Here is a 25,202-nt window from a genome sequence, read left to right as displayed (position 1 = left end):
TTGTTTATCGATACAAATGATAGTACATTTCTGTATATGTATCATTTTTCTTGAAGAAAAGTTACTATGTCGCCTGAGCTGTAAGAGCTGGACGGTACAGTACAGTAACCCGACCCTTTCTTAAATTAAAGGCCATCTACAGTTTTGTGTAAAAAAGAGGAACATGAAATGCGTAGTTGTAACTTTTAAAAAGTTTATAAAGCATCCATCACAAATAATTGCAATACGATTTTGACGTAAGTAGCAGTCACTGGAGTGACGTAGTCAATGACTGTAGTTCGAGTTCATCCATTCTCTTTCTCGGGCAAAGGTGTGTGACCGTGTGGCTATAAATTTTGTTAATCCCTGGGGATCTTACTCATGGATGAAAGGTTAGTTGGGAAGACTAAGACATAATTTTGTGAGAGTAAAATCACGATCTGGAAGGCAGTAATTCAGAGCCGTCTCTGTTTTCTATGAAGAACCGAGAACTTTATCCAACTTTTGATTTCAGTGTTAGAAATGTATGTATATATGGTATTTGCTTTGGGGTAGTTGACAAAACTCTCTGCTTCTTGGTAAGTTTGTAGTATTGTAAGAAGTCGTTTAACGTTTTAGCTTTGAAATATTTGAATTTCTTGTACTGCTGACAATATTGGCAGCAGAAGTAGAAAATCCGTCGACGTTGTAGAAGAACCCTCCGTTAAGAGCACCATGGACATTCATGACGACTCTGTTGCTGCTCAGAGCGTTAAGACTTCTACGGTTGCTTCTGATCATGAAAGAGATCCCCAGTTGACTTCAATCGCCAGTGGTTTCGAGAAGAGAACCTTATTCGGTTCCTCAGTAGTAAGAAGCGCTTCTGCACGTATCAGGCAGGTCTCTCTGGAACTAAAGCGTCTCACCTCCTTCTCAAAACGTGTCCCTCCCGCTCGTTTTGAGCGTACCAAGTCTGCAGCAACTCATGCTTTGAGGGGCCTCAAGTTTATCAGCGAGACAGATGGTAACGTTGGCTGGCCTGCCGTTGAGAAACTATTCATCAAGCTCACGGCTTCCACCAATGGCTCTCTACACCGTTCGCTCTTTGGACAATGCATTGGTATCGCTGAGCCTCGCTTGTTTTTTGCTAATGACTTTTTTTATGTAGTAGTTAATGAAAGGGAAAAATTCTAGGCGCGTCTCCTCCACAATACCTTTATGCTAGTTATGCCGTTCCTCAACATGAATTTGTACATAGACTTGAAAATTTATATGGTTTTTCAATGATCAGTTTATGTTAATGGCAGGAATGAATGAAGACTCTAAGGAGTTTGCAGGAAACCTTTTTGATGCACTTGCTCGTAAACGAGGTATAAAGGGTGAATCTATCAACAAGGCCCAGCTGAAAGAATTCTGGGACCAGATTTCTGATCAGAGCTTCGACTCCAGGCTACGAACTTTCTTTGACATGTAGTGCTTTTTTTGTTCATTTCTCTGTTTCTCCATTTTTTTTTTTTTCAAAAAAAAATTTCAAGTTATGCTTGAGTATCTCCAAAAGAATTATTCCTTTATCTTGCATCTACTACTAAAGTCAATGAGCTCACGATTAAATTGCAGGGTTGATAAAGATGCTGATGGCAGAATCACAGAAGACGAAATCAGAGAGGTATGGCAGATTGGATGCAGGACTAGATAAATCCATAATAGAATACATTATCAGATAAGATGCTGCGCTTTGCTCGGATAAGATCCTTCTAAACCAAATCAACATATTTTTCTCTCAGATTATCAGCCTAAGTGCTTCTGCCAACAAGCTCTCCAATATCCAGAAACAAGCAAAGGAATTTGCAGCTTTGATCATGGAAGAGTTAGATCCAGACAACTGTGGATACATCATGGTAAAGTTCCCGCAGCTTGATCCGTAGAGGCTAGAGTTTCTCATTTTAAAGAAATTTTTCGTTGTCTAATGTCTACTGTTATTGGAAATGGCAGATGGACACCCTCGAAGTGCTTCTGTTGCAAACACCAAACCGGTCTATAAAAGGTGGAGATGGCCTGAACTTGAGCAAAAAGTTGAGCCAGCAACTCAAGTATCCACAGGAGAACAATCCGTTCCGGAGATGGTGCCAATGCACAAACTATTTCTTAGAAGACAACTGGCAGAGAGTTTGGGTAATCGCACTGTGGATCGGAGTTATGTGTGGCCTTTTTGTATACAAGTATGTGCAATATCGAAACAAAGCTGCATATGAGGTAATGGGCCATTGTGTATGCATGGCAAAAGGTGCAGCCGAGACACTTAAGTTGAACATGGCACTTATATTATTACCAGTTTGCAGAAACACCATCACCTATCTCAGGAATAAGAGCAGACTAGGAGTTGTCGTTCCTTTTGATGACAACCTCAATTTCCATAAGGTAATTTCCTACTGTAATATCTTCTTCTCGGGAGCTAAAAAGAGAATGTCACAAACCCAATTTTGTTTCTCTCTCTCTTTTTATTTTTTATTTTTTTATTGTATTTGTTTACTAGTTACTTATTTTTAAAGGACTGCTTCAGCTACAAAGAAATTATATAAAAATAATCATATAAATTAACGTGACTTCATGTAATCGATCAGATTTACTTTATAATAAAAATAACTTTATAGTTTGATACACTATATCAAGCCACATCAGTTTATAGAATTACTTTTGTATAATTATTTTGTGCTAGAGTACTTCTCTTATTTTTATGAGAGATGATGGTAGAGATCTCTCATTAGGCACAAAAAGTTCAAACCAAAACTGACACTTGACGATATATTTCCAAGATAATAGCAGTTGGAATCGCAATTGGAACTGGAATACATTCAATTTCTCATCTGGCTTGTGATTTTCCTCGCCTTATTCATGCAACCAGTGACAAGTACGAGTTGATGGAACCTTTCTTTGGGGATCAACCATCAAACTACTGGCATTTTGTCAAGTCTATAGAAGGAGTGACTGGAATCTTAATGGTAATCTTGATGGGGATAGCCTTTACGCTAGCAGCCCCATGGTTCAGGAGAAGTACGCTCAAGCTACCCAAAACCCTTAAAAATCTCACTGGCTTCAATGCCTTTTGGTATTCCCACCACCTCTTCATCATTGTTTACATTCTGCTGATTCTACATGGCATTTACGTCTACCTGATTAAGGAATGGTACAAGAAAACGGTTAGAACCTTTGACCTCACATTTACATAACTCTTTCAGATTTATGTATTAACTGTTTTTTTTCCGCCACTGAGCCATTGGCAGACCTGGATGTATTTGGCCGTTCCGCTGACTCTTTATGCATGTGAAAGATCGATTAGGGCATTCAGATCCAGCATCGAGCCGGTTACGATACTAAAGGTAAGCAAGTTAGGAACTCAAGTAGTTGTTATTTTCATCCTAGTGGATATGCATGTTTGTACCATACGGTTTATATCGTCTCCTTCTGTTTTACACTGAAGGTGGCTGTTTATCGTGGAAATGTATTGTCGCTTCACATGTCGAAGCCCGAGGGCTTCCAGTACAAAAGTGGGCAATACATGTTTGTCAATTGTGCTGCTGTGTCTCCATTTGAATGGTATGCATCTTTTAAAAGTATAGAGACTCGAGTGTTTTTAACATGCACTTCCACGTGATATCCATTTCCTAATTCTCCAGAAATAAGGTTGCACGATTGCATTTATCACTTCTTTTCTCTGTTTTCTGTGGTCATGTAATTGCTTGCCTTGCTTATTTCTTCTTGCGATATTTCACATGTCTACAGGCACCCATTTTCCCTGACCTCAGCCCCTGGAGACGACTACCTTAGTGTCCATATACGAGCTGTCGGTGATTGGACAAAACAACTCAGAACAAGGTTCTCAAAGGTGTGTTTCCATTTGAAAATTGATGCCTCTTTTTTCTTATGGTTCTTATACTATCAGCAAAAATTGTATACCCTCATTTATTTTTATTCTACTACAAAAAAATTGGTCATTTGTAGCAAATTATTTCTTATGAAAATGATTATTTTTTGTCAAAATGGATATGTTTTTATAACAAATAGTCATTATTGTTGCATATAATCCATCACAAATGATCTTTTTCTTGTAGTGTTCCGCTGATTTAGTCTTTTTATTCGTCCTTAATTTCCTTTTCTGTTTACTCATTTCTTCCTATTTAATGAGAAAAAAAGGTTACGCATTACTTTACATAAAATAACTCTATTTCTTGAAGAGAAATAATATTTTGTAGTCGTGAGTGTGCAAATGTCGCGTAATCACTTTGAAAAGAGTGAATATATAAATACGGAACCCACATAAAAAATTAATTAATTTTTTAATAGTTGACCATATTTTTTTCAAATCAACTATATGGTGCTTACATACTTCATAACTATATGTAATATTGAATAATTATGGCTAAAAATGTGGGAACTATGGCTAATTGCCAACCTCTAATAACTATGGTTGGAATAATTGTGCACGTACAGGAATAATTTGTCATGATATGTTTGATAAAAATAATAATGTTAGATACAGTTTTAGAATATATAAGTTTCATATGTTTATTTTAAAAAATAGTGAAATTTACTATTAAAAAATAAATTTTTTTTTTTTTATTTAGGTCCCATTTTTATCCATTTTTTTTTTAAAATGCATGAAATTTGCACATCCTAAAACTTATATCATTTCTCATGTTGTTATACAACTATTAGCACACTGTTTCTTTGCTAAACTTTATCTCTCCTTCTTCTTTGTGATCTTAACATTACATGTATCCTTTAACACGGTTAATTCAATTAATATACATTTTACTGCAAAATCCCAAAAGTTTTAGGAACTTCATGTATTTGGAGGTAAATCACCGATATAATAAATATATATTCCTTATAGAAAATATATATAATCACTATATATCGGTTTGACTAATTATTTTATTTGAACTGTGACACATTTTGTTGGTAAAATTTAGGATTAATTATAAAATCAGAACTTAGATTTTTTGTCTTTTTGTAATTCGAAACCTTAGATTTTAATTTATATAAAACTGATACATGAATTTCAAGAAACTCTCAAACAGTTAACATAAAATTGACGGCAAACGAAATGTTGCCCCTAGTTAGCTTACATATGGCATCAATATCAATGTCAGCCAATTAGGGACTGACATGTAGCATATAGGTGGCACATGTCAATAACATCGTTAATTTTCTAACAATAAAATAAATAAAAATACTTAATTGCAAGTTTCTTAAAGTTCAAGAATCGATTTTGCAAAAGTTGAAAATTGAACTCTTGAATTAAAACAACGTGAAAACACAAGTACTAATTTTGCATTTAACTTAAAAGTTAATGTAGTAAAACTTGTAGGAACTCTAACATTATTCTCGATGAAAATTGAAAACAATTTTAGGAAAGAGTACTGATCAGAAGCCAACTTGTGTCGCTGATATGCTGTGAAATTGGTTGTTCTAGGTGTGTGAGCAAGGTGATCCTAATGGGGAAAGTGGACTCGTCAAAGCTGATTTCTTGCAAGAGGATAGCCATACAATGTAAGTAAAAGAAACGAATATTGTCAACGGAGTGGCTGAGATTAGTTTTTTCATTTAAGGAAATAATGAAACACTGACAACGGTCATGGATAAATGAACAGTTGTCCAAGAGTTCTGATCGACGGTCCATATGGAGCGCCAGCACAAGAGTACAAGAACTATGAGGTGGTATTGTTAGTGGGGCTGGGAATTGGGGCAACCCCAATGATCAGTATAATGAAAGACATAGTGAACAACAACAGGGCCGTGGAAGAGGAGGAGATGAAAGCTTTAGAGAAAGGAAGTAAAACATCAGCAGAAGCAGAAGGAGCAAGTGTGAATGAGTTCCACACTAGGAGGGCATACTTCTACTGGGTAACAAGGGAGCAGGGCTCCTTTGACTGGTTTAAGGGTGAAATGAATGAGGTGGCTGAACTGGACAACAGGGGAGTGATTGAGCTCCACACTTACTGCACCTGTGTCTACCAAGAGGGTGATGCCCGTTCTGCTCTCATTACCATGTTGCAGTCTCTCAACCATGCCAAGAATGGCGTCGACATCGTCTCTGGTACACGTGTCAAGTCCCACTTTGCCAAGCCCGATTGGCGGACTGTCTACGAGCGCATTGCCCGCAATCACACCCACTCCCGAGTAGGTCAGTCTCAGTCCTGCCCCGACACCACACTGATTGATTTCACCATATTTTTTCGAGTTGCTTCTTTCTCATTGATACTTATTCCATTACTTTTTTCGTTCCGTGCTCTCATCTTCACGTTATATCAAAAGCGCTTTCTGTCTTTTCCGTGCATAAAGCTAATATTTGATGGATATCTTTGATTACTATGCATGGCTATCGCGTTCCACGTTTTAGAGCGCTTTATGTCGTTTCCTTGCGAAAAAGATGATGGATGTATTCTATGTATATATACATAGAGACTAAAAAGTTTGACAAATGTTTTATCATGAAGGAATCACAAATAAATTGATAGTTAACGTTACATTTTTGTTTTTTAATGGGCAACGTAGTAGTCAATCATATTGATCATCTGAAATATGGCACTCAGCCATTACAAGAGATTTAATACATTCAGCAATACAATCAATGTCTATTACTTTATATTCTAAATTCACTACTGTTTGTGCTAGTTGATGGGCAACACCATTCAAGTCTCTCTTGACATCCTGTATTTTCCACTGAGTATGGCCTTCAAGACTGAAGCAATCTGAAATAAAACACTGCAGTTTCCCATAGTTAGTTGACGTTACTTGATATAGTAGGATGAATTTATAAAGAGTGATGCATGTTACTCTTCATTTCAACTCTCATTAACTTCTTATTATTCCATGATATAGCATTAGATAATTGGAGACTATCATCTAATACTACATTATGAGATGATGAAGAGATGAATAGATTTTTTCATTTATAAATTTACTTCATAAAGGATGATAAGTTGAAGAACTCTTCACAATAAAAAATTTATACCCATCATCCCTACACTGCACGTTTTTATTTTTTTCCTTAACAAGTATGTAGTGTAAGAATGATAAGTAGAAGAACTTTTCACATTAGAAAACTGCTGCCCATCATCTCTATACCATAACATGCTTTTATTTTTTTCTTTAACAGGTGTGTGGTGTAAGTATGATAAATAGAAAAATTCTCTACATTAAATTATATCAATTTTTTATTAATATAATTTTAGTAAAAAGTCGTTAATGATTATGTTAACAAATGGATAATTATTTGTGTCTGAACAAACGCATGCATGCAGGGGTCTTCTACTGCGGGCCAGCCGCCCTCGCTAAAGAGTTACGACAGCTAGCAGCGGATTTATCTCACAAGGGCTCCACCAAATTTGATTTCCACAAAGAAAATTTCTGACACCAAGGGCGGAAAATGGACGACTCGCACATTGGATGACGATGGAGGCTCGAGACCCACCATGCACGATTAATTAATGAATAATGTTGCTCTCTTTATCTCGTATAAAGAAGAACTTCTTTTGTAATTTTATGCTTGAGGTGATTGTATGTATGCTTTGTGAATTCTGCTTTACAGCAAACAAATGCATTAACACATATATAATTAATAATTAGGACTGAAGTTAGATTCAAGGCAACAATATTGTGGGATGGACACCCAGCTGGGCCACCCCTAGCTACTGCATCACCGTGATTGTCACGTATGTGCAAAGTGGTACCAACCTCGATTATCGTCATCTATTATTGTCATGCTTCAGATAATGTATGCTTTAATTTGTGAGTTCTGCTTTACAGTAAACCAATGGATTAGCACATACTTTAGACTGAAATTAGATTCAAGACAAATGATATAAAGTGGGTTGGACTCCCACCACTAACTTGCGCTTGGATAGCTACTGCATCGGCGTGATTTTCATGCTTGTGCAAAGTGGGTACGAACGACTCTATCGTCGTCTATAGTTGATAAATTAAGATAAAATTAGTACCGTATGGGTCTTTGGATTTAAGTCCTTTTTTTTTTTAAGCTGGTACATAAAGTTGAAACTCTTTTATAAAGAAACATAAAAAAATGTATAGTGAATATGTCATATCATAATAAAAGCTATAAATTACCAAAAAAAAAAAACATAACAATAGATCGAACAAATTAAAGCATAACAAAAAAAACACACAATTTCTAATAATTATAAAATATAAGAAATTAAAGCACGAAAAAGATCTTCAAAAATTGAAAACAAAACAAGAATTATGGGTTTTTTTTAAAAATACCAATTTTTCTTGAGAGAGATAGAGAGAGAACCATCATAACTAAATAGATCAAACTTAATACCCAAAATAACGAAAACCATAATTTTTCTTTTAAAGAAAGAACTCAAAAATGAAAAACAATACATCAGGCCACCCATAGGGCTATTAATCTACACTGTAGTGAACATAAAATGTATAGCACGACTGATGTTTCAATAGAAATTAAATGAGCAAGTCTAGACCACCCACTAAACACTCCAACTCAACACTTGTACATTTTAGTGACATGGTCATGCCATCAATTTTTGTTAGGGGTGGGCGGTAGGGGCATGCACTCCTCTACCCCGTCCTCGTCCTCCCCTTGCCTTACATGGTGGGTTAGGCATCTCTACCTGCTTACATGGGGTGAGGGGTAGGCTGACCCCAGCGAGTAAGACTTTTGTATTATCTTGGTCTCCTATATAAAAGTTAGACTAGGAGACCAAGACATTTCAATTTTGTAAATAAAATTCTAATAAATTTCTAAATAATATTATTAGTTTTTAAATTATATGATAATTTGAATCAAAAAAATATATTTTTAGACCCAAAAACAGCTTTTAGGCCCAATGGGCTATGGGTACCATTGGATTGGGTGGGGGGTAGAGCTAATGAGGTGTCCAATCCAGCCCCCCAACACCAGGGTGGGGGCAGGGCCTCCCGCCTCCCGAGGGTGGGGTGAGGGGGTGTGCTAATGAGGTGTCCAATCCAGCCCCCCAACACCAAGGTGGGGACAGGGCCTCCCACCTCCCGAGGGTGGGGTGAGGGGGTGCAAACCCTACCACCCGCCATGCGAGGGCTAGAGGGGTGCGAGGAAGAGTCACCCCCTCTCATGTGGGTATCACCCCTAATTTTTGTCAATTAATTATCAGAATTAAAATATATATATATATATATATATCATTTGGTAATACCCATATACCTCAAGGGTCTCTATGAAATTTTTACATACTATTCCAAGATTTAGTTTTGAAAAATGTCAAACCCCAAGGATTTGTACTATAATTTTCTCAATAAATCAATGTAGTTTATACTTTAATATAAGTATGCATGAAGGCATTAATGAGACATTTTGAGTAATAAAAATAAAAATAATATCTACTTATGCACTTGCAATAACGGTGATCATACGTATAGGCCAGAAATAAATTATAGAGTAACAAAAATACAAATAAGATCTAATTATGCACTTGCAATGATGGTCATATAGGGCTATAATACCTCTAGTACGCATATGAAATCAATTATAAGAATGAAGTTCTACGTTTAGTTCAAAGAAAGGTAGACTAACTGTTAATGCAGGGGATGAGAATGGAAATTTGTTATTGGCGGAGGCTACTAGCCAGCCCTGCCAAACATTATGAAAATACTAATTTGGAATTGTCGGGACTTGGGAACCCTCAGACAGTTCAAAACCTTCACCTATTGGTGAATGAGAAGAAACCCAAAATGGTCTTTCTAATGGAAACAAAAGTTGGTGCAGGCAGGTTTGAAGGTGTAAAGAAGAGATTGGGTTTGGAGGGGTGTTTTGTTGTAGATGCTTTGGGTGGAAAGGGGGGCTTGGCTTTGATGTGGAGTTCTGAGGTGGATGTGGAGATTGTTAATTTCTCCCTACATCACATTAATGCAACAGTTAAAAGTGAGGAAAATAAGCTGTCATGGCTTTTCACTAGGTTCTACGGGCATCCTGAAGCTAACAAGAGAAAAGGGACATGGAATCTTCTATCAATGTTGAAGCCTTCACCAGAGCAACTTTGGGCATTATTGGAGATTTTAATGAAATTGTGTGTCAAGCTGAAAAGGTGGGAGGGAAACCTAGACCAGAAGCTCAAATTGAAGAGTTCAGAAAAGTTTTAGAAGTAAATTGTATTGTTGGCTTGGGTTGGAAGGGTAGTATGTACACCTAGAGTAATAAACATGTTGACAACACTTTTACTAAAGATGGGTTAGATATAGTTGTTGCAAACCCTCAGTGGTCTGAAAATTTTAGGAACAGGGAAGTTGAGGTGTTACCAATAGCCCAATTTGACCATAAGGCTTTCCTGCTAGATATGAGACAAGAACTGCTAGTGAAAAGAATGAGGAGGAGAGTATTTAGATTTGAAGCAAAGTGGATAAGGGATGAGGAAGGGCGGCATGTGGTAGAGGAGGCTTGGGGTAGGAGGGTTGCAGGTCAAAGCCATTTTAAGATAGCACAAGGAAAGTTGTTCAGCAGTCAAGGTGATCTGATTCGATGGAGTCTAAGAAGAGATAAGGATTTTGAGACAGCTATGAAACAAAAAACTGAAAGATTAAAGATTGAATAAGAAAATGAACGATCTCATAATATTAAGATAATTAAGCAGTTGCAAGGAGAGATGGGATTTCTATTGAAGCAAGAAGACTTAAAATGGAGACCACGTGCAAAGAAAAATTGGTACCAGTTAGGTGATAAAAACACAAATTTTTTTCATTCATGTGCTAGCTAGAGAAGGAGGAAAAATCTGGTTAAGGAATTAAAGAACTCTTAGGGGGGTAGGGTGACTAAACAAGAAGAGATAGATGGGGTGTTTTATGAGTACTTTAACAGCATTTTCTGCTCAACTCAACCCTCAATGGTTGGAATAGAAGACTGCATCAAAGAGCTTGAACCGAGAGTTACTAGTCAAATGAATGAAGATCTACAGAAAGAGTTTACAAGAAGTGAGGTGGAGGAAGCCTTGAAACAGATGGGTCCCATGAAGTCCCCAAGCCCAAATGGTTATGGAGGTTGTTTCTACCAACCATATTGGAGCATCGTGGGGGAGGAGGTAAGTAAGGTTGTATTAAGTTTTCTTAATGGGGAGGGCAACTTGGAAAGTTGTGTCAATTTTACTCATTTAGCCTTGATTTCAAAAGTTAAAAATCCTATTGTTGCTAGTGAGTTTAGGCCAATTAGTCTTTGTAACGTGCTATATAAATTTGTTTCAAAGATACTTGCTAACAGGCTGAAGAAAGTGCTCCTTGCCATTATCTCCAACAACCAAAGTGCATTTATTCCTGAAAGACTCATAATTGATAATATTATGATAGCTTATGAAACCTTACACACAATGAAGACAAGGCAAAGAAGAAAGGTTGGAAGTATGGCCCTCAAACTTGATATGTCAAAGGCATATGACATGTCAGAGTGGTCATATTTGGAGGCTATGATGAGAAGGTTGGTATTTAGAGATAAGTGTATCTCTTTGATTATGAGGTGTGTGACAACAGTTACTTATTCAATCCTTGTTAATGTGGAGCCTAGAAAGATTATCAAACCTACTAGAGGAATTAGGCAAGGAGATCCCATCTCCCCTTACCTCTTTATTATCTGTGCAGAAGGTCTTAGTGCCTTGATTAACTCAGTTGAAAAAAGAGGGGACATAAGGGGAGTTGCAGTAGTAAGAGGAGGCATAAGGATAAATCACTTACTCTTTGCTAATGACTGTGTGATCTTTGGGAGGGCGAAGATAACTGAATGACTGAAGATTCAAGGTTTATTGAAAGTATATGAAGAGGCCTCGGGTCAATGTCTAAGTATGCAGAAGACTACCATATGTTTTAGTTCGAATACTGTTGTTGTTACTAGAACACAAATCCAAAGGATTACTGGAGTGCCTGTTTGTGGAAGTTATGAAAAATATCTTGGTCTCCCAGCCATTGTGGGGAGACCAAGATATTATACATTCAGAAATTTGAAGGACAGAGTCTAGTAAAAATTTAATAGTTGGAAGAACTCATTTCTTTTACAGGCAGGAAAGGAGATTTTGTTAAAGGCTGTAACTCAAGCAATTCATACATTTGCTATGAGTGTTTTTAGTCTTCCCCAAAGGTTGTGCAAGGAGATCTCATCCCTCTTGGCCAGGTGTTGGTGGGGGCATAAGCAGAATGACAAGAAAATCCAGTGGAGAAGTTGATTTAAAATGGGAGAATCAAAAAAGAATTGAGGGCTGAGATTATGAGACCTTGAAGGGTTTAACAAGGCTATGTTTGCTAAGCAGTGTTGGAGAATGTTAACTTATCCGGATGGATTGGTCACAAAAATAATGAGAGAGAAGTACTTTAAACATGGGGGGCTCATGGATGCTAAGTTGGGGTGTGGCCTTTCTCTTGTATGGAGAAACTTGTGGTCCTCTCTAGATTTAATAAAAGAATGGATGTTATGGATAGTGGGGGATGGTAGCAATATTAAAATCTGGAAGGACAAGTAGCTACCAATCAAAATTTCTTACTGTGTACAATCTCCAATAAAAAACCTATCAAGTGACTCGAAGGTACAACAACTAATTGATGTTGACACTGGGGGCTGGAAGAAAGAGCTGGTTGCTAACACATTTAACGAAGAAGAGGCTGAGGTTATTTGCAGTATTACTCTGTGTAGGTGGGGTGCAGTGGACAAAATGGTGTGGGGTAGATCACAAGATGGTCAATTCTTTATGAAGAGTGCTTACCATCTAGAACATGAAAGAATGAAGAGGAGGATAGGAGAAACCTCTATAGAGTGGAACCCAGGAAATGGCTGGAGCTTTATATGGGGATTAAATGTCCCAAGTGTGGTGAAACACTTTTTTTGGAAGGCAGGCTATGATTTACTTCCTACCAAACAAAACCTGTACAAGAAGCATATTGTGGAGACTAATAAGTGCCCTGTCTTTGAGTTGGAATCTGAAACAATCATGCATGTCATTTGGTGTTGTCTTGTTACATCGGATGTTTGGGCAAAGGTTGGTAGCACTGTGCAGAAGTGGAGTTGCCTCGAGTCTAACTTCATGGCTTTTTGGGAGAAACTAAACACACAATTGCAAGGGGAGGATGTGGAGTTGGTGGCTTATATTATGAGGAAGATTTGGCTCAGAAGAAATTCTCTACTGTTTGAAAAAAGTTTGACTCGAGGAGTATTATAAAAGCAGCAAGTTGTGGCTTAAGTGAGCTTGTGTCTGCTTAAAGGGATCAACATAAGGCATATATGAAGGCGATTAATGATAGAAGACTAGCAAAGTGGGACAAACCTACAGAGTTGACAGTGAAAGTAAATTGGGATGCTGCTGTAGATGCCAAAAACAGAAGGGTGGGTGCTGGAGTGGTTATCAGAGATTCAGATGGTGAGTTGTTGGTTTGCCTTTGCTCAACCTTTGATCATATCAAGAACCTGATGGTGGCTGAAACTCTGGCTTTAAGGAGAGTTGCAACCTTAAGTGCAGAATTGGGATTTTCAACAGCAATCCTTGAGGGGGATTCACAGTTGATCGTGAAAGCTACAAGTAGTTGCGAAGAAATTTGAGCTGAATATGGAAATATTATTGAGGATGTTAGAAAAGTGATGTCTAAAAGACCAAACTGGGGGGTAAAATTTGTGTATAGGGAAGCAAACATTATATCACACAAGCTAGCTAAGCTAGCACTTACTTTTTCTTATGAGAGGGTGTGGATAGAGGAGGGTCTAGTAGATATTATACAGGATTTACAAAGGAAAAAAATATTGTAATGACTGAGTTGCATTAATATTTCAATACAGGAATGATGGATTGATTAAAAAAAAAAAAAAAGAGGATAAAGGAAAAGAACTCAAAATGCATACCAAAAAGCCTTGTATAGGACGTTGACAACACTTGATATGGTCGTTGAAGATGAACTTTATCATAAGCGTAAGAAATTCTCGTCTTGCAACATCAAACATTCATAATAAAATTTCGCATGATTACAAGCAATCACATAATGAAAATGATGTTAGCCATTGTGACTCCGCTTATCATTATGGATACCTATAATTTTAAATTACATAAGTTGGGTCAAGGCCTACCAAACCCAATTAGCAGCCCAATAAGAACTATAGCCCATTAAGCCCACAAAAACCACTAATACCATCACGTGACACTAAGGTTGTCTCATCTCAAACTAATCATTGGTGAGACCCATTCTTTTTTCAATTTTTCATAAAAAGAGTTAAACTCATCTCAACCTAATTCATACATTTTAACTTAAAAAGTTAAATGCATTTCAACCTAAAAATGTTAAACTCGTCTCAATAGGACCCATAAAATATTATTGTTCATAATCTAATTTAAATTAACTCAACTCAACATCCAAATGTAGCCTAAATAGTTGGTGTAGCAGGACCAAACATGCATTAAAGAGAAGCTACAAGGTCTTAAACTTTTGAAAATTTTTTTTCTAAGCAAGCAAATATTTCATTAAGAAACATAAAGCGAGATACATAAGGAGGGGGTGTGGTTCCTTAACAAGTACCCCATTACAACAACCACAACGCAAAGGTGAAAAAAAAATTGGGTTTTGGGAACAAAAACTTGGTTCCCACCCATAACTTGCAAAAGAGGGCGTTGTCTTAAATGACGGTTTCTTACAGTTTGTACGACTATGTGAACTAGGATGAGACCGCTAGAGGTAGTGGATCTTGAAGGTGTATTGCAGTTTGTTGTCCTCATATGTTTCCTAAAGAGACTCGTATTACCTTCCTCAAGATCATTGGTTAGGGAAAGCAGAAACATAGTAAGGAGACCAGCATCGAATGGGCTGGATTATGGCAGATCAAGCTTCTTCACCCTCACCGGTGGCGGTGTGTGGGGACCAAACGCCGGTGATTATGAGGTGGGGTGGGTCAGATCTGGAAGATCTTGAAGTGGAAAATCTACTCATGTGATGCTCGTCAGGCGCATTTTGTCGTGGCGGTGTGTGGTGGCCACGGGCGGAACACGCATGAGCCTCAAGCATAGGGATTTTAGTCGTGGTTATGCTTTGTCCAGGTAGATCGGCAGATAGAGAGTTACATGGTGGGGCACGTGCAGACCATTAGTGGTCGGAGTGTAATAGATTTAACCAAAACTGAGCCGGTGGAAAGGAGGGACTAAAAATACTAGTCGGGAAACTTATACACAAATAAGAACTAAAAAAGGAATGGAGAGGATCCTCTCTGGTGGAAACACTGATCGAAGAGGATGAGAACTTTCTAGATAGAAGAGAGAGTTTCTCTTTCTAGAAGAGAAAAAGAGAGTTTCCTTGAGAAGTTGTTATTTCTTGGGTACATTCATAGAAAACTCCCAAAATAATTCAAATGTGTTGATAAAAAAGGATTTCAAATGGCTTCAACGGATAAAGTAAATGTACCTAATGCAAAAGTAGGAAATAGCATAGTACTATCGAATTCTCTTCGCAACAGACGATTCTTGCAAACTCCCTTAGTTCACATTTTTGTGATTCTTCAAGCTAGATCTTAGAGAGAAATGCACCAACAATTTAGCATCATCTGTGTGATCCTTCTAAATTCTGTTTTCCTTTTTACTATTTGACTGGATAGAATTACTCAGTCTAAGTACACTATTTACGAAGAATGTTAAAGACAATCCAAGTCATTGGATGCTTAGAACTTGTGCAATATGCATTAATGTCATGTTGGAAGATTGCTTTCGAAAGACTATGAAGGACAAATGGGCTTGCTTCGAAAAAATTGAGATATAATGGACCAACTTTGTGCTCCCAACCTCCATGATGGAGGCCCAAGGGGCCACAAAATGAAGAGAGTTCTAAAGATAAGGGAGGAATGCCCACTTATAGTGTTCAACACTTCAACTAAAGCTCTAATGACAAGAAGCTGGAAGAATAGCTAGACTTGCTGGAAGCAAAGAGAGAGGAAGCTAAGATCTTAATGGAAATTAATGAAAGAAATGTGAAACACTACTTTAATAATAGAGTCAAGCCTAGATCCTTTGAGGTTGGCAATTTGATTCTAAAGGAAACAGAAACGACCACACAAAAGAAAGGGAAGCTTGGGCCCCAGTGTGAAGGACCAATTGTCGTCATCACCAACAACAGACCAGGGTCTTACCATGTCAAGGACTTGCAAGGAAAAGAACTCACTCATCCATGGAACGCTGAGCACCTAATGAGATACTATGCTTAATATTGTATTCATGTACGATGAAAAGAAATAAATAAAATCGTCAACTTTCCACTGCACATGCATGTTGTCTCAAAATGGCTGCACCCGTAGGAGATGAGCCAAGTCCATAAATTCATGGCGAACTATGGGCAACGTAATTCCCTTGAGTAGGTCGACCCTCGCCCTATAAACCAAGTCCCTAGACTCATGGCAAACTATGGCCATGTAGGACCATTGGCAGCAACACTTTCGTGCAAAGTAAGGAATATGATTTTCAGTTGATCGAAACAAAATAAGAGTTCTCACCACAAGTAGTAAAAAGAGAACAGAAACAAGTACACATATTCACAAATGCCAACAAAAGTCTGGATAAGAGAAAAGACAAATATCGCTCAAAACAACGAGCACCAAAATTTATGTACAATAAATTGTTCAGTAGATAGAATGAGTTAGAAAGAAACAACAACAGAAAACTATTTATGGGCATCGAGGTGAGGAAAGGTGTTGGGCATCAGGTTTCTATCCAATAAATGCAACAACATGCTACCTTCAAAGACCTTGCCATGACAAGGGTTGCTGCATTAAATGTGACGACATGTTGCCTAGAACATGGGGCTGACATCCCAGGCATAGAGGGAACAGGAGCCTGCCTTGAAAATGGGAGTATAAAAGCCGGACATAGGCACAAAGAAAAGGTAGGTTCAATTCCTAAAATCCCTCTTTCTCCCACTTTCTATCTCTCTTGAGTAATGTATTAACTTTGACATCAAAGGTGTTCTAGGCACTTCGGGTCATCAAGTAGTTTTGACATTGGGTTTGTCAAGGAGGTAGGAGAGTTGTGAAACACGTCTTCAACAGAGGCTTACATGTGTGGGTAAGTAATCGAGGCTTACGTGTGTTTTGGTTAGCGTTAAAATCTAGATTTTAGGTGAGGAAAGATTTGGGCAAAGAAAAAGCAAATGGTATCAAGCGAGCAAACATGTTAGGCAAACAATGTATTATGTAAGCAAGGAAAAAGTAATGACCGAGGAACTTAGGTATCCCAAGGCCCCAAATATGTTACATATAGTCTTTGCTATTGTTTAAGAATGCTTATGCCATTGCCTAAATATTATAGGTTTAAAGCTTGGAGGCATGCACTTTTAGCATAATTTACACAATAATCGAGGTAAGTGACTATAACTTTATGGTAAACTGTTAAGTTTATTTTCTAAATGTATATGTATGTAGTAAAGGTTTACAAAGGAATTTATATGTGTATGAGCTATGTTGGCAGTCCATTTTTTTACAGATTCGATTTATGATGAAAGATAAGAAATGATTTTAGAATTGCATGACTGATGTATGATTGAATACTATATAGTATGACTCATTATTTTAAAGTATGAGAGGTAAGGTAAGGTTAAAGAAAAGAAAATTAAATGAAAAGTATGATTGCATGTGCTTGATGAGGTAAAGAATGGGCCATATGAGGATGATAAAGGTGCCTGTGAGGTTGGGATGGATGACAATGTCAAAATGCATCACTAATGGTGCGCCTAGTGATTTCATAAAATATTATTTCTTCATCATTAGTTAAAATAATTAAGTCTTGTTAATCACTTCAAGAGAATAAAACCATTTAAATTAATTTAGAGTTTTCAACATAATTTAAATCTCATAATATTTTTAAATGATTTAAATCATTCAAATTAAATAATTTTCTACAATTATAATATTTTTGGAGCTCTTAAAAAATATTATAATTCAAAAATATTATAATTGTGAGCTTCAAAAATATTATAATTGTGTTATTTAAAATCAAGTTTAATCCAATAACATTGGAAATATCCTATATAAATATATTCAGGACATTTAAAATATTCTTAAGTTTTAAAATATTGGGCTTACTTTAAAAATCTATTTGGTATCTTTAAAAACATGCCATTGAGGCTTAGCGCATAGAACGAGGCTCATAACTATGAGAAAAGAAGGAGCGAGTAGTTACATGCCATCTCCTACATGAATTTGATCACTGCTCGAGTATTATTCTGATGTGAGGTTGAGATTATTGAGATCATTTGTAATGTGGTGTGATGTAGTAGAATATGGATACCAAGAATTATCAGAGAAGGAGCTCAGAGAAGTAAAATTCGCTAAGAAGGATGGTGGAGCCTTCAGCTGGCAAGAGTGATCAAAACGATATCGACATTGTAGTGCGACATGTCCTTGCTTGTTGCCTACTTGACAGGTGGAACGAGCATAAGATTGTGATGACGAAGTGTAGGAGCATCCACTGCCACAATTGTTTCCAAATCTCCCACAACCATTTATGCCTGGTCTATCACCACGATTTAAACCTCATCCTCTGAAGGAATGATCACCATTAGCATAGGAAAAATTAACTGAGAGTTCAAAGGATGAGTTGTTGTTCTTGGTGAGCAAGTGAGCAACCCTGCTTTCATGAACTAACAACATTTGATATAACTCATGAGAAGATAGAGGATCAGTCCGAGTTGTAATGAAGGTCACAAATGATTCATAGGAAGCATTGAGACCAGTAAGCAAATAGGAAACAAATTCCTTATCAGGAAGAGGACTGCCTATGGTTGCGAGTGTGTTAGCAAGAGCATGTACCTTGCCAAAATATTCAGTGATATTCTGGGTTCCTTATGAGAGATGTGTAAGCTGAAAGCGGATGTGAAATGTCTTGGCTTGCAATTGAGAAGAAACATTGCAGCAAGAGAATTCCAAAGCTCCTAAGAGGTGTTTGATGAAACAACATGACTAACAATGGAGTCCGAGATGGAAGAAAAAATGATGCTAAGAACCAACTGATCGGTATGTTTCCAAATCGTGTATTTCTGGGTTGGTTGTTTTGGGTTGATTTGGTAAGAGTTCAAGGGGAGTTGGGTGTAAGCCATCAAGAAGATAGAAGAGATCTTGTCCTCTAAGATAGGTGCTAATTTGCACATTCCAAAGTGGGTAATTTTCAGTTGTGAGCTTGGTAGTCACAATATGGGAGAAGGGCAAGATTATGGAAGTAGCAGGGGTGGAGGGTGGGGGAGTTGGGGGAGGTGTGGGGTTGGAGACAGTCATGGATTAGAGGGAGACAGCTAGTCAGGCTGCTCCGATACCATAACAGAGAGAGAATTTGAGGAATAATATTCCTTGCATTTCATTTATAATTCATGTGATATTTATACAAGAGTAAAAGGGAATCAAAACCATTACAATACAATGGAGAAAATTTTTACAATTTTCTACAATTCTTCTAGAACTTTACTAGTTTCAAAATTTAATTTATCTAGCTTAATAGATTGTTGATCGATATCTATTTTTGATCGAAGTTTGAGATAGCTCGACCAACATGTGCATACAAGGAAATCCTACAATCCCTACCGTACATAAAGGTTAGGTTGGATTGTGTCGGAGGTAGTGAGACAGAGTTTGAAGAAGGGGATTACTCAAAAATGGAGAAGGGGCACTATGAAGGGGCTTATAAATTTTTCTTGAATGCACCATTTTCAACAAGATGCAGCGCTACCATTTCATTTAGCTATGTTGGACGCCGTCACGGGGTTTGCCCCAAGCATGCCTGACTTAAGACTATTTCTTAAACTTTTGGTAATGTTAGATTAGGCATGCCCATAATTTACGAGAGAAATACTTTATCTATAAGGAAAATGATGTGTCCCGAGACTTTGTTTTGACAGTGGGTCTTGACAGCACGATTCTATTTATAAAAAGATCTTACAAAAATAAAATTAAATAAAATTATAAATTGATATGATTTGATACGATATGTCAGATTGTAAATTTTTTTATAAAGTAGATATATTTTTATAAGATGCTTTATTTGTAGACGTAACATTCTTCAATTTACAAATATAATTGATATCTTTTTATAATAATAAGTGTTTATCTTATTGTTACATGAATGAACAGTAAATTTCTCATTTCGTTTATTTTATCCGTGTATAGTGTGTAATATCTTTTTTAACCTTCGTGTTGTTCTTTTATGTTCACGTAAAAGTAGATATTTTGATCATTTACTGCGACTATATCAGACAATCGGTAGCTTTTTGCATTGAAAGACTCGCATCTTGAGCTACAACCCCAAGCGCCACACCATGCACGCCATGGCCGAGCTGCTATTGGCCAAGTTCAAAGCAGCTTTTTGCATTGGAAGACTCAAAAAGCTGTCTTTGAGTTGATTAGAGAAAAGATATAAGAGACACTACGGGATGCATAGGCCTCCATGTACTTGATCAAATTTTTTTATTCTCATTCATCTTCTCTCTCGACGCTTCCTCTCTCTAAATTAAACCTCTCTCTCCCACCCAACTTTTCACCAGTTTTCCACATGTTTTCTCTCCAAATAAAGCTCTCTGTATCTAAAATAAATACATCTTTGTATGATTAGAACAAAAAAAATAAATCTTTGTAAAGCTTTTCACCAATTTTCAAAGCCCCAAATTCTTTCAATAAACTGTATTTTCTTCATTTTTCTTCATCTATTTTTTTACCGCTATTATGATTTGTTTGGTGATATGTTTGGTTGGTAAGATGTATTTATGATCCGGGTTTTGTTTTATTTTTTTAATTCTAGAACTGATCTAAGTACTCTCACAAGAAGTTGGAGGAATTTGAAGAAGAGGATGAGGAGTAAGAAGTCGATGAAGAAGCTGCACTTGGAGCAATAATCTCATGGGGTTTCATTAATGGAAATTCATCAACGAGGTAGTTATTGTCATGCTTTTCTCTTCCTTTTTAGTTTCAGTAGTGGAGAATGATTGCAATGATGTCTCGAAAGCTAACAGAAGACTTTACGAAGATGCAGCTTTAAGGAAGTTAAAAATAGGGAGAGAGAGAGAGAGAGAGGTTGCAGGCGATGGGGGTGGGAGGAGAGAGGAGAGAGACAAGGGAGAAGAAATAATAGAAAATTATTAAAATAAAATGAAGTAATCTATTGTATGTGAGTGCCAATTTTGGTTTGCTACACGTTTTACTTGGTAGATTTTTATTACTTGCCGTTAAAATGAGATTTTTACTTGACCTGTAGCTTTATCCAAACGGTACTAAAATCTTTAAAATTATGCACAATATTTTATTGATCTTTTTATCTTTTCTATTGTGTAATCCAGTGTAAAATTTTTCTATGTTCGTAAATGATGTATTAATTTATTTTATTTGCTTCCGTTAAAATGAGTTTTGTTAATTTTTAGAGGCATTGTAATGATACTAAATGAGATGTGATACTTTTTATGAAATTTTAACTATTAAATATAAAGACTAAAATTTTTTCGATATTCCTTCATATTTGTTAGAATGGTTTATTTTTATTAAATATAAACATAAATATTTTTAAATTAATCATTATAATTTTTTTAAACTTTTAAATAAAAAATAAAAAATAATTCATTTTTTTAATTTTAAAATAAAATTCATATTAAAGAAAAAATACACTAAAGCAAAGCCCACCGGAAAATAGAAGTCTAACAAGGTAAAAAAGTAGAATAAAAATAAATAAAAACTAAATAAAAACACTATAGCTCAATATTATTAAAATAAAATAATTAAACCCAATAATAAAATAATTTAAAGTAAAGAGTAATTTAAATGTAAAATAATAATTAATATCAAGATAGAATATCAAAATAAATTTTATAACTTATAAATTATAAAATAATACAATGAAAAACACGTTAAAATTAAAACAACAGAGCCACTAGGTATATTAAATAAAATAATTATTTAATTAAAATACAAGAAAATACAATCAAATAAAAATAATTTTATTTTGACATGTATGTTATTATGATGTGTATGTTACTTTATTTTGACATGTATATTATTTTATTATTAGGTTATTTTCCCATAACTAGAGCAAACGTTTAAGGGACACAACTAGTAACTTGCTATCCGGTTATCACGAGGGAGGGAATGTGATTTTACAAGCGGGTGATTTTATCTTTAACCGAAATAGATTACATAAAACGTGTTAAGGCATCACATGCAAATCAAGCATGCCATGCTACGTCTTGCATAGCAAACTCACCTACGTACAGTGCAGGTGCAGAATGCTCAAAGCCTCATATGCAGGACACCAAGCTGGACCACTCAAAGTAGGACCACACCATGCAGAGCCACTCAAGCACGTTTCCTCCTGCATTGTCTGCGCCCAGACTCATCTCCACTAACCATCCGTTATAGCAAGGACACACACACACTGCAAAGCTGTAATTTTGTGACAGAGGAATATTCCTCTTCTTTGTAATAACTATATATAGAGGTCTTGCCTCATTCTGTAAAGTAGAGATAAATATACAAATATAAAGGAAAGTATTTCCTTAGCATGGTATCAGAGCCCTCCAAGGACTAATCGTCCAAGTCTCAAACCTCATGACTGAATCTTCAGGCACCGTGTCCTCTTCCTCTTCTCCCACCTCCCTTCCCACACTTCCTCTTCCCAATTTTTCACACATTATTTCTGTGAAACTAACACCTACAAACTTTTTGTTATGGAAAGTTCAAATAGTCCCATATCTACGAGGTCAGAGGCTCTTCAAATATGTAGATGGGTCACACCCTGCCCCTCCTAGCATGCTTCCCAATAACTCACCCAATCCAGAACATGAACTTTGGCTTCAACAAGATCAGCTTGTCATGTCTGCACTGATCTCTTCTTTGTCAGACTCCATCATTGCTCAAATAGTAGGGTGCAAAATAGCACAAGATGTGTGGCTTTCCATTGAATCAACCTATGCCTCTGCCTCCCAAGCTCGTCTCATGCAAACCAAACTTCAGCTTGCTAGCCTCAAGAAAGGCACAGACTCCATTGCAACTTACTACCAACGTGCCAAAACACTTGCTGATACAATGGCTGCTGCTGGAAAACATTTACCTGCAGATGAGTTTATTCCTTATCTACTTGCTGGTCTAGGACCAGACTATGATGCATTAGTCTCTTCACTCACAACAAGAATAGACCCTATTCCCACTGAAGTTCTTCTCGGACACTTACTCACTCATGAGGCTCGTTTGCAACATCATTCAACTAATGCATCTTTGCTGTCTTCACCTGAAGCATCTACCAACTTCACTGCCCACTCCCCCTATGGACGTGGCCGTGGTTCACAAGGACGAGGTTCACGAGGACGAGGGAGTCGTTCAAGTTCTTCCACTACACGTGGTTCATCTAGATTTTCAGGTACATCTTCATCCCATTTTTCCCCATCAATGACTGACTCAAGACCCGTTTGCCAAGTTTGCAACAGAGTGGGACATCTGGCCCTCACCTGTATTTACAGATTCAACCAAGCATATACAGCAGCAGCCCCTCCATCAGCAAACTACAGCTCATCTAATGGACCTTGGTACCCTGACACGGCAGCCACCAATCATGTCATGAGTGAGCTTGCCAATCTGAATCTACATGCTGATGAACATCATGGTGATGAACTTCGAGTTGGTGATGACACACCTATTCCTATCTCACACTCTGGTTCTGCCACTTTTCCTTCAAAATCTTCCAATTTCATCTTAACAAAACTGTTATGTGTTCCCTCTTTCACTAAAAATTTAATTTCTGTTAGACAGTTTTGCTTAGATAATAATGTGTTTTTCCAATTTTTCTCCCATCATTTCTTTGTCAAGGATTGCATCACGGGAAAAACTCTACTCCAAGGGAGCACAACTAATGGTTTATACACCTCCTCACCACCTCAAGCTCACACAAGCTCACTGACTTCCCTACCAACTTGGCATTCAAGGCTCGGTCATCCCTATCTAAAGATAGTACATTCTGTTCTACACAAGCATGGTCTTCCATTTGATCAATTCTCTTCTTTAAATTTCTGTAACGCTTGTGCCATGGCTAAACACCATAGACAACCAGCACATGCAAGAGTCCACAAGTCAACTGAACCTTTTTCCTTAATTTTTAGTGATCTTTGGGGTCCATCTCCTCATGTTTCTAATGAAGGCTTCAAATATTATATTTCTTTTCTTGATGATTACTCTCGCTACACATGGATTTTTCCATTACAAGCAAAGTCTCAAGCACTGTCCACATTCATCAAATTCCATGCTTATGTTGATACACAATTCAAAATCAAAATTAAACAAGTTCAGACAGATTGGGGAGGCGAGTTTAGATCATTCAAAGAAACTCTATCAAACTTGGGAATCATACATAGAATAACCTGCCCTCATGCCCATACTCAAAATGGAATCATTGAAAGAAAACATAGGCATATAGTGGACTCGGGCTTGGCATTGCTTGCACATGCCTCAATTCCCTTGTCATTTTGGCCTTATGCTTTTCAGCATGCAGTCAAATTGATAAATATGCTTCCATCTCCAACACTTCACAACATCTCTCATTTCTTTCTTTTAAATCAAACTGAACCTGATTTTAAGTCCCTTAAAGTTTTCGGATCAGCTTGTTGGCCCCTCACCAGACCTTTCAATCACCATAAATTTGATTATAAAGCTCTTGAATGTGCTTATCTCGGTTTAAGCCTAGCCCACAAGGGATCCATATGTTATCACATTCCATCTCATCGTATTTATATATCTAAAGATGTTAAATACAATGAAAATCACTTTCCTTTCTCACTTCTTCCAAAACCCACCATCCCAACTGAACCTACACATGTCAACCTTCCCCTTCTTCAAACTGTCAACACTTCTTTACCTCAAACACAGTCAATCCTTGGCCCAATACCCCAACCTTCTCCAGTCATACCCTCCTCAACTCCAAGTTCAATATCAGATACTCAACAGCATTCAAATTCTGTGCGGACTCGCTCACAAACTGGCAACAAAAGACCCTGTGAATTTACTGATGGAACTATTAGGTGGCCACCACCACGTGCACATGTATCTGTGCTGTCTCCAATACCAGAAAATCCCACCTGCTTCTCAACTGCACAAAAGTTTCCTGAATGGAGAGATGCAATGACACAAGAATTCAATGCACTCCTTGCAAACAACACCTGGACCCTTGTACCAGCTGATGAAGCTCCTAGTGTCATTACATGTAAATGGGTTTTTCGCACAAAAC

At 37.1% G+C, this 25,202-nt stretch overlaps 1 protein-coding gene across 4 annotated transcripts; it reads left to right on the top strand.

Moving 5' to 3' along the window:
* The first annotated feature begins 336 nt into the window (after positions 1-336).
* On the top strand, positions 337-7,657 carry LOC122307978 (respiratory burst oxidase homolog protein C-like). 4 transcript variants are annotated; one of them, XM_043121123.1, is made up of 13 exons: positions 337-557; positions 645-1,078; positions 1,266-1,428; positions 1,576-1,624; positions 1,743-1,856; positions 1,951-2,376; positions 2,772-3,155; positions 3,240-3,335; positions 3,437-3,552; positions 3,739-3,841; positions 5,432-5,508; positions 5,610-6,142; positions 7,263-7,657. In XM_043121123.1, the coding sequence occupies exons 2-13, from the start codon at positions 694-696 to the stop codon at positions 7,370-7,372; spliced, it is 2,556 nt and encodes an 851-aa protein (XP_042977057.1). In that variant the 5' UTR covers positions 337-557; positions 645-693; the 3' UTR covers positions 7,373-7,657. The 4 variants fall into 4 exon arrangements, with proteins under 4 accessions (XP_042977057.1, XP_042977056.1, XP_042977054.1 ...); XM_043121120.1 differs by having other exon boundaries at positions 338-557; positions 642-1,078; XM_043121124.1 differs by having other exon boundaries at positions 344-503; positions 642-1,078.
* Positions 7,658-25,202: the final 17,545 nt, after the last annotated feature.

The sequence above is a fragment of the Carya illinoinensis genome, chromosome 4, assembly GCF_018687715.1.
Source record: "Carya illinoinensis cultivar Pawnee chromosome 4, C.illinoinensisPawnee_v1, whole genome shotgun sequence".
In the NCBI taxonomy this organism is placed as follows: Eukaryota; Viridiplantae; Streptophyta; class Magnoliopsida; order Fagales; family Juglandaceae; genus Carya; species Carya illinoinensis.
The sequence above is the reverse complement of the archived record's forward strand: the minus strand, read 5'-3'. Positions and strand labels throughout refer to the sequence as shown.